The sequence below is a fragment of the Nothoprocta perdicaria genome, unplaced genomic scaffold (assembly GCF_003342845.1).
Source record: "Nothoprocta perdicaria isolate Ctin4 unplaced genomic scaffold, notPer1 scaffold_35, whole genome shotgun sequence".
Lineage (NCBI taxonomy): Eukaryota > Metazoa > Chordata > Aves > Tinamiformes > Tinamidae > Nothoprocta > Nothoprocta perdicaria.
In genome coordinates this window covers 3,240,430-3,251,235 of record NW_020455588.1, presented here as the reverse complement: position 1 = coordinate 3,251,235, position 10,806 = coordinate 3,240,430, and the positions used below count along the sequence as shown (strand labels likewise).

The following is a 10,806-nucleotide window of genomic DNA, read 5'->3' as shown; positions in this document are numbered from 1 at the left end:
GACTCTCAGGTCCCTCTCTGTGGAGCTGCTTTCCAGCAGGTCAACCCCTAATCTGTCCTGGTGCCTGGGGTTATTCCTCCCCAGGTGCAGGACCCTGCACTTGTCCTTGTTGAACCTCATGAGGTTCCTCTCTGCCCAACTCTCCAGCCTGTCCGGGTCCCTCTGAATGGCAGCACAGCCCTCCAGAGTGTTGGCCACTCCATCCTGCTTGGTGTCATCTGCAAACTTGCTCAGGGGTGCCCTCTGTGCCCTCTTCCAGGTCATTGATGAACAAGTTGAACAGCACTGGGCCCAGTACTGACCCCAGGGGGACACCCCTGGCCACAGACCTCCAACTGGACTCTAATAAGAGAAACTATGTACGTTTAAATGGTTATAGAAATATTTCAGGGCTAAAATCAGAAAGGCTAACTACACCACACAATCATCTTATCAATTCAGGCAGAGGTTGGGAACAAGGATTTGCACCAGTGAAATGTGCTGCAGGAAGCTTTCAGCTTCAGCCTGAACCATTAAATGCCTCTAACCATTTCACTCACTGCATTACTTGGCTGTTTTTCGTCTTTAGCAGAGTTGATCTCAAGTTGCCAAATATCAATAGTAAATAAAGCCAATACCATACTCTGAGTATCCTGTTTAGATATCTTTCTTATTTATGGAAGAAACTCAGCAGTCACATTCCTCCTGTATGATTTCTGAATATGACAACAAGTTTACTTCTAAAGTGTAAGACTGCGATAAGCTCTAATGTGTTAGTGTTTTATTGTTGAACACAAGTGCTCAGTAAAAGTTGTTGTAATTTCCTTTTTAATAGTTTTGATCTACTTGTGTGTTTCTAATTTAGTTCTCAACAGTGATCAGCGTTGTTCTGTAAGATTGAATTCACTGTGGATGATACTAGTTGTGCAAGGTCATTGTAACAGATGTGTCAGATCAGATTACTGTTCGGTTAGAGACACCATATAGGTGGCTGACTGTGTGTAGTTACAGGGGGAATCAATTCACTTTCTAGGTTGCAAATATCTGTTTCTACTAAAATTAAGTTATTGGATTTCAGGTTCAGTCTGTTTCGCTTTGTCTGTCATGTGAAGTAACAAAAGTGATCAGATTTAGTTTTTCAATAACTTTTCCATAATCAAAATGATGAGAAGAAGGAAAGGAAGAAGGAAAGATAGATGTAGAATTAAGAGTTTCCCCTTTGACTTGTCTTGTTTTAAAATGCCTGCTCAGTTTTCAAAATGAAAAGCAGATTGCTTAGCGTTATATCTCATCTGAAGTCTTAGTTTTTTGTAAACCCTGAAGAAAACGGTGTGCAGTACACTTGTCCTTTGCACAATTAAACCTTCCTTATTGCATTTGTTTTTTTAAAATACTCCTTTACCATCCAGCTTTCTAGGGCCAGAGAAAATTCTGAGTCATTCCTTCTGTTGGCTTTGGAGAAGGAATTTTGCAGCCTAGAACTGCTTCCTGCTCACACAGTCCTCGGGTTTCAAATAAGAAACTGAGTACAATGGAAATTTTTTATCTTTTTGACCTGTATTTTTCTATCATTTAAAGGCATCAGCCTTTAGGCCATGTGTTTTTGACGAGGTATGAAACTGTGAAGGCCAGTTTCAACCGAACAGTATTTGTACTGTTGTACAGCATCTGCTGCTTTTAAGACACTTCAATATTCGTTTGGTTAAATATTTATTTTTACTGTCCTTTCTCATACTGATGAATAGATGTTCCCAGGAATCATGTTGCTATATCCCTCAATGCTTTAAGAATGCTTTCAATACAGTGATTTAGATTTGGGTGGTAATGCTGTGTAGGGATTTGGAGATTTGCCAATGTGACACCCATCTTACAAGAAGGATTGGATGGAGGATCCAGGGAACTACAGGCCTGTCAGCCTGACAGGGGGAAAGTTATGGAGAAGATCATCTTGGTCAGGCTTAGCCAACATGGGTTCATGGAAGGCAGCTCATGCCTGACCAACTTGATCTCTTTCTGTGAGCAGGTGACCTCCCTAGTGGATGAAGGAAAGGCTGTGGACATGGTCTACTTAGACTTTAGGAAGGCATTTCACACAGTCACCCATTGCCTTCTCCTGGAGAAGCTGACAGCTCATGGCTTAGACAGATGCACTTTTCCCTGGGTGAATAACTGGCTGCATGGCTGGGCCCAGAGAGTGATGATGAAGGGAGTTAAATCCATCTGGCAACCAGTCGTGCAGTGTTCCCCAGGGGTTAGTACTGCCGTCAGTCCTCTTTAATATCTGTATTGATGCACTGGATGAGGGGATTGAATGCACCCTCAGCAACTTTGCAGACAAAACCAAGATGAGAGGAAGAGTAGATCTGCTTGAGGCTAGGAAGGGATTTGAACAGGCTGGATCAATGGGATGACACCAGCTGTACGAGGTTCAACAAGGCCTAGTGCTGGGTCCAGCACTGCAGTCACAACAACCCCATGCAGCACTACAGGCTTGGGGCAGAGCATCTGGAGAGCTGCGTGGCAGACAAGGATATGGAGCTGTTGGTCGACAGCAGGCTGAATATGTGTTAGCAGTGTGCCCCAGTAGCCCAGAAGGCCAATGGCATCCTGGCTTATATCAGGAATAGTGTAGCCAGCAAGACCAGGGAAGTGATCGTTTCCCTGTACTCAGCACTGGTGAGGCTGCACCTTGAATATTGTGTTCAGGTTTGGGCCCCTCACTACTGAAGTGCTGGAGCGTCTCCAAAGAGCAGTGAAGCTGGTGAAGGGTCTGGAGCACAGACCTTACAAGGAGCAGCTTCTCCACACTTATTTAGTGTGGAGAAGAGGAGGCTCAGGGGATACCTTATCCCTTTCTACAACTAGTTGTAGTGAGGTGAGGGTCGATCCCTTCTCCAGAAAAGCTATTGATAGGACAAGAGGAAGTGGCCTCAAGTTGCGCCAGGGGAGGTTCAGGTTAGACATTAGGAGGAATGAGCAGCCTTTTTCCTACACTTGCAAGTTCTTGGTAGGATGAGAGCCTGAACTCAGGTCCTCATTTGGCTAACTTTGCTTCAGCTGTATCAGATATCAAACAGATATCACTTCTCTATTTCTTATAGGTGGAATAAATGTGCCAATAGCAGTGTCACAATTTCAGGAGTTGCTTCTTTTGCTATGAGAGACAGAAGTAAAAGGAAACGTTTTCTTTGATGTATTAAATGTCTGCATAAGTAAATGAGTAGCTCAAATTTTCCTTCCCACAGTTTATTCACATCGAGTTGTTTGCATGTGTCCTGACATTCTTTTTCTTCATTTCTTTGCAGCTACTGGCTCACAAACAAGGTCCACATCAAGCGTCCCAGCACCGGTCTCCTCATGTACACGCTTGCTACTAGATTTTGTGATGAAATTCATCTGTATGGATTCTGGCCATTCCCAAAAGATTTACATGGAAAACCAGTCAAGTATCACTATTACGACGATCTAAAGTATCGGTACTTTTCTAATGCCAGCCCTCATAGGATGCCACTAGAGTTTAAGACTTTATATGTACTACATAACAGAGGAGCACTTAAACTAACAACAGGGAAATGTGTACAGCAATAAAGCACGTGTAAAATACAAGAAGAAGTCCAGAGTACGCACTTCATCGTAAAGATGTTATGGAATGGCAATGGGATTCCAGTGAGGATATACTTCAATACCCACTAAGCCATTGGAAAAACGGATTTTTATCAGAAGTGCATAACCAGCTACTATACCTGTAAAGTGCTATGAAGCTAAGCTATCTTGACTGCAAGGGTTCAAGTAAGTGCCACTTTCACTAAGAACAAAGCTTGAATGTATACTCAGTAGTGTTTACAGGACCCAGCGATACATTCATCATGAATTAAAGAAGAAACAATTAGCCTGCTTATTGCTGACTTGCCAGAGCGCTTATCAGAGAAACCCCCAGTGCGTGGGGCCGTTTCTCGAGGAAATACGCAGGGCTTCAGCGGCAAAGATCACGATGGGATTGCGCAGAGAAAGCAAGGTCCGTAAGATCGGACAGATGGAGCAAATGCCTTCAGTCAGAGGACTGTTTCTGATCTTGTATTATAACCTCAGCTTTTGTTGCCGTTTTTCTTATTGTCGTGGGTTGGGTTTTGTTGCTCTTGGTATGGGAACCCTCCAAGGATTTGGGGGATGTGATGAATAATTAAAAGTATGTATCTTAAGGAATTGTCGTAGGAGAAGAAAATTGGCAAGGGAGGGAGGGTGGAGGGAAACATCAAATGCTTTATCACTTGGTGTTGTGTTGTAACTTGCTGTCGCACAACTCTCAACCTCCCAGGGTGGTTTTCTAGCTACAGCTGTCGGTACCCACTACTTGGAACCACTCAGAGATCGGTCATTTTGAGCCTTTTTTTAAAGAGAGGATTTTCGGTTTTATTCAGATCTGTGGACTCACTTAACAAAAAGGTGCCCTTATTTTTGGTACCAAAGATTAAGCTTCTTTTCTATACTCATCTTTTCCTTTTCTTGAAGAAATAATGAACATTTCATATGATGTTTCTTTGCTGATGAAGGAAACATTTGCTGAATCATTTATTTACAGTGATTTATGTTGTTTGAGTTGTTTGCATGAAGCATCTCAAAGCCTCTTTATTGACGTTGCCTGTAGAGTTTTATTCTTCGGAAATATCTGCAGGAGAAAAGAGATTATCTCATATGTTCAAACGCATACAATTTTTATTCCTAATTGAAAGGAGAACAAGAAGTCTAAAGGAACTCAGCTGACATATTGGAACTTGTTAAAAGAAAAAAAAAGACCTAACCAATTAAATGGAAAATAAAGGAACTGTAGATCAAGCAGTTCTTTCAAAACTTAAATTTCTCATGATGTCAGATAATACATCTCTCTGATGCACCTCTTTTGTATGGGCTTGACGTAGGGATGTGAAGTTGACTGAAATAACACAGAGCTGTATTATCCCGTTGATTTTTCTGAGCAGTTTTCTTTTTCTTTATTCACCAGACCAACAATTCTTTTGCTTCCTGCTTTCAGAAAAGAGAATGATAAATTGGAGGAGAGAGGGTGGGCAGAATATCAGTACGATGTACACACGGTACAAAACCTGTGTTCATATGGTTTGTTTTAGCTCTGTATGAGCAAGGAGAGGAGGTCACCCGTTTCTACCACTTTCATGGCAGGCTACGCTAAGGAGGAGGGATATGGGTACCATGTATGGGTATTTTCCCGTAACGTTTTCAGCTCCAGGATAGGTCCTCATCTCCAAATGTTTTATCCACTGTATATATCAAATCTTGAGCTAGTGTTGGAGAATTTCATGTGTAAAGAAAAGTTCGAGAACTTTTAGCATTTAAAAAGAATACGTGCCACTTTTTCCCCTATGTTTCCCTTTAAGTTCACATATGCATGACTAGAAGTCTGTGATGATGCAAATGTAGTAGCCTAAATCCCTGACTTACAGTCGAGTTTTCTAGAAGCTGGCATGAAATAGAAAGTCCTTCTGCCATAGCCCCAGAATAGTAGCGCTGTCCTGTTTACCAGTCTCTCCAACCCCAGGGCAGTTTCCTTCGGCTGTGTGCCGAGGTGTGGGATGCAGTTCCAATCCAATGAGCAGTGAAACCAAGGCATCCCTAGGAACTCAATAGCAGTACAGACTGGAGTGTATTTAATTTGTCATTGATGAACCGCAGAGTGTTATACGTACACAGTGTAAGCTGGCAGCTTAAGAGAAGGCTATTTGCTTGGCGAAAGATGTGTGTGTTCCTATTCTTTCTGTTGGGGTTTTGTGGCTGTTGTTTCTTTGACACATTTTGTATGCCCTAATTGACTCTCTGTTGAGATAAAGGGTTCAGAGCTGTCAGTCTCACAGAAGCTCAAAGAAGTGCCTGCTTAGCTTTATCTGTTCCCCTGGGAATGTGCTCTCTTCTCCGCTCCGCTGTCAGCCCATCAACAGAAGGGGAATTCACGTCGACTGCAAGATGAAGTAGTACGTGGGTTTTTTTCTCCACCTCAGGGAAGCTTTTAATACACCGGTACGAGTATTTCTCTGAGAGCAAAGTAGATGACAATACTATAATTCTTCTGGTAGTACCAAAAAAAAAAGCGGAGGGGGGGAACAAAAATGTCAACCTTCTGTAATTGGATAAATGAAATCAAGGAGTCATTAATGATAAAGGATAGATAAGGGGAGGTTGCATTTCTGGGTCAGCAGATGAAGGATGGACAAAAGTCCCTGTTGACAAGGGTCACATCTGATTTTCTGGGTGAGGTTTAGTTCACAAGCCATAGAGGCACATTGCCACCCTAGCATTAAGCCTAGTCCAATCAGGCAACAAGTTTTCTCAGACTTGGTTTTGCACAGGCCATGACAGCAGCACCTTCTTCCAAGGCAACAGCAGCTTACTGGGACCTTCTCAAAACCAGCCCTCACTCTTTGTTCCCGTGTGCTTTTCCACATTGGAATTGCCCACAGTTGGCACCCTTGACCTTCTCCTTAGGCTGGGACTTGGACTGTTTTCCCCACTGAAAGCAAGTGTCTCCTCCCTGACTCGTGGCACTACCCTGGTGTGCTTTATTATATTCATCCCTCTCATCATCCAACACTAGCAGTGACTAACACAAAATGGAAGAAAAAGAAGGGTCCCAAATAATGTCATGATATCTGCCTTGATGAGGATTAACTGAGGAATATGCTTCGACTGAGTGTTCCTCAGATTTATCCTCAAGAAAGTTACATTGATTGCCAGCTGTGGTTCCTAGAAGTATGCTAAGAATAAGAACAGGGAGCTACAGCAAGACAGCAGACTGGATATTTTTCAAAATCTTTTGGCAGCTCTTTAAGAATTTGATTTAATTCAGGTAAACGTATTGTGAACTGTTTATTAATATATATGTTAATGTTTTTGTGGCAGATACTCTCATATTTCATAAAAAGCATAGATAAATATATTTGTTGGCTACATTTTCAACTTCAGGACAGTTCTTTCTCCCTCAGCTCTGAGTCACTTTCCAGATTTAAGATCTACTAAACCTTTCAAACTTTGGCTGGTTTACATGATCTGCTATGTAATAAGAAACCAGACCACATTTAATGAATACCGTACCATTATTTGTTAAAGAATAAAATCAACACATACTAGAAGTCAGCACCTTTTTTAATAACTGCAGCTTGAAGAAAAGCCAATCAGTACCTTTTTTGGTGTGTTTGATCTGGCAGTGCTGAGCACTTCCTACTCACAGTGACTTTACTGGGAGTGACATGTCCAGAACTTAGGTGGGCATCTAGATTGGCATCTTCAAGGATCTGACTCTTAAATTGCACATTATTATTTATTTTTAAGAGCACTGTTACTTTGTGTAGGGAAAAGCACAATTGTTCTAAATGTAGATAAAGTGAAGAAAGAGAGTTTACAGAAAGCGCCATGCCTGCACAGTACTATTGCTACTGAGCATATGTAGTATCATTTCTGTGATTTAAAGTATTGATATGTATTCTGTCAGGATCGTCATGTTTGACACTGTTTAATATTATTTCATGTACAGCTTTTGGGTATTGTTTTATTATTTGTATAACTATGAAATAAACAAGGTTTTTCATTTTTTTCTGCTATATTCTGTTCATATTCCTTTGCAACTTGATTGGCATCGATTTTATTTTCACATTGTAAGATTTTTAAATTTTGTACTAGTATCTATAAGAAAATGCTTAAAGTAGTTCTTAGGAGAGCAAACCTTAGACAATGAGGTCTAGAACCAACCTCTGCCTATACTTTTGAATTTAAAAGAAAATGAAAAAAGTAGGCTGTAGAAATCAGATATAATATTTCATGCTTAACTTTAAAGCCCATGCAATCAGTGGCAAATTTCTAAATTTCTATTAGCCATACTGCAAAAAAACAGTAAACAGCTGTGCTCCCTCTATAAAACTAGAGGAAAAATTGCTATTCCGTAATTAATTTGAAATTTTTATTATATAATTGCAGATTTAGCCTTCACACACTGTTGGAACTAGTATATAATTTGAGAAAGCCATGAAAGTCAATATTTTGCTGAGCTCTGTTCTTTTCCATGGTGCAGAAGCAAGATGCTGTATTTTACTGGTGCCTGCCTCTAGTTCTCTAATACTAATCTGGTTATTTTAAATAGTTATCTTTTTTTATTGGGAAAGCACTGTCTTTTAATTACTTTCTTCTGTGAAAATATGTGCATATAATTCATGATCAGTAACAGTTCTGAAAAATCCTGCCCCTCTAATGAAGGCACTGGAAATCTTCAGTTGTGCTTTCTTCTGCAGCCTTAAACAATGGCCTTGCTAGTCTACCTCCTTTTTGTACTAAATTTTGGCTGTCTTATCCTCTGTTTTTCATATCCTCGAACAAGTACATATGTAAATCAAAGACAGACTTTCACCATTCTCTCATTGCAAACTTTAAAGATATTTCAAGTGCTTCTTCCAAGCCTCACGAAAGGCTAATTAACAACATGAAAGGGTATTCTTTAAAAGAGTCAGTCCAAAGAAAGCATAATTTCCACTTCCAATTTAATTGTCTGTTCGTGGAACTTGGATGAGAATAGACCTGGCCAAATACTTGAATATCTACTTAATACAGTGGATAGGATGTGATTCCAAAGGAAAAAAAAAAAGTGTTTTCTGGAGATTAAAATATATTTAAATGAATTTACAATGAGAAGCATAAAACGGTAAAGATGTGACAAGAAGGATCCTCTCTCAGAACGATCTTGGGAGACTCTGATCTTTGACTGTTTTCAAGCAAACAGGTGTATGTTCTTGCTGGCCGGATTTTGTGCTCACTTACACTGGGTTAGAACAGCTATTTACATAGTACCCACTGCATCATATCCATTGACTTAGTTGTAAGCAGCTAGAAAGTCTAATGATATGAAGACGTCTTGTCTTGTAATGTCTTGTAGTCACAAGACAGACAGTCTGTCCACAATAATTATATAGATCCTCTTTTTCCTAAAATTTGATGTATGTACTTTAGGTCTTCTCACTTTTTTTTCCACTCATTTTGAATTATCATGGAGTAAATCTAGAGGATTTGATTCTTATTTAGTGCAGAGTGTGTTTAAAGTAAAACCATAGTTTAGACTTTTTAAAAAATGAGCACAAATAAGTCTATAGGCATGTAATACCTGTATATCATAGGCACAGGTACATCAAAGACTGGGGAACAATAATCTTCATTCTGTTGCTATCAATGCTTCTGTCTGGAGTTAAATGGGAAGTTTTGATCCTGTTCTTCTCTAGAGACAAGCATCTCCTATGGTGCTCTGAGGAGCCTCCTCTGTGGAAGACCTGAGGGGAGGTGTCTCATCTGAGAGGCAATGTGCAGGCTGCATTTCTGCCACAGAGTGGAAGATGCACATATCTGCCCAAAATACAACTCCCCAAAAGACAAGATAAATGTTAGAGAGCAAAATATTTCCATTCAGGAAGGGCAAAGTATTTTGAACTCCAAATGCCGAACCTACCTATGGAGACATTTCCAAAGATGATTTTTTTTAATTTCTCAACTCATTATCTCCTACAGAAAGAAGAAAAAACAATCGTAATACTGAATTTTATCTAAGAATATTTGATTGTGTATTTTGCTATGAATTCAGATTTTTTTCCCTTTTTTCCTATAATAATCTTTCCAGTTCTTGAGACCACCCTTTTCCCTGCACACACTGCCCTGCTATCAGTCACAGAGGCACTCCAGGACATCCCCCCACCGAAAGAGAGCCCGTTAGCACCCCGGGCTGCAGTCCAGGGTTCAGCCTCTGCCAACTTAAAGCCAGGAAAGCAGCTGGTCCCAGTGTTAGAGGGTCAGCCAAGACGTGGTGCCTGGGGAGCAGCTCTGGAAACATGCTCTGTGTGCAGAGCTAATCCTTCCAAATAATCGCCATCGTGCTTAATATTAATGCATGCTGCTTCTTGTAGTTAGCCTTTTTGACTCATGTTATTAAGCAATCAGTCAATTTCTGAAAATCTGAGGATGGGAAATGGATCTCACCAAGTGTTTCTCTAACATGCAAGGGCCGGGAAGGATGATTTCTTGGGACAGCAGCAATTAGGCAGCTTCCCGTGCCATGCTCACTGGTGCATGCCCCTTTTCAAATCACACCTTTGCACAGAAAGTCTTTGATGTGAGCTAATTTTGCTGCCCAGAGTGTGTTTCTCTGGCTTGCTTTGCTTCCCAATCACTTTGTGAATATTATTCTCCAGAACTGTTGCTTTCAGAGATGCACAGCTGCTATAAAACCCGACACATCTGCTTGCATTTCTTATCAGATGTCTCCAGCTCACCTTCAGGACTCAGCAGCAGTTCTGGAGCCTGACCAAACCATATCTCTAACTATTGGACTAATGACTCGAACTGTCAGAAATCAGTCTCGAGTCTAATAACTTTTGAGCAGCGTTCTTGGAGCAGCTGGTTAGTTCCCACATTTCTTTCCTATGTAATGCTCTGACTGAAGCAAAGTAGCCCTCAAAGCCAAAGTTAATAACATGAGGACAGCCACAAAAATCATTAGCAATTAGGCACCCATCTATGCTGTTGGTCTGCAGCCATGCAAGAGCTGAGAGGCTTTTACTAATGACCCTGTCACTAATGAGCAAACTGCTACTGCTGTGGGGCTGTAGGCTGTGGACCAGCTTCCCTAAGAAACAAGAGGTGCTCACTGTCCCTCTTTCCAGAAAGTTACAGTTTTTCATGAAATTTCAGGAATTTAATATGCTTATGGTAGCTACTCTTCTGTCAAAGGTGTCAAGGATTTGTTAAGTTACTAGGAGGAACTGGCCGATAAGTGATGTGATCACTTGAACC

The 10,806-nt window shown here is 40.8% G+C and overlaps 1 protein-coding gene across 1 annotated transcript in view; it reads left to right on the top strand.

Moving 5' to 3' along the window:
- ST8SIA4 (ST8 alpha-N-acetyl-neuraminide alpha-2,8-sialyltransferase 4) overlaps nucleotides 1–7,315 on the top strand; it is a 55,224-nt gene extending 47,909 nt beyond the window's left edge. Inside the window, exon 5 of the mRNA XM_026044108.1 lies at nucleotides 3,285–7,315. Coding sequence (XP_025899893.1) covers nucleotides 3,285–3,567 — 283 coding nt within the window. The 3' untranslated portion in view covers nucleotides 3,568–7,315. The remainder of the gene's footprint in view (nucleotides 1–3,284) is intronic.
- Nucleotides 7,316–10,806: the final 3,491 nt, after the last annotated feature.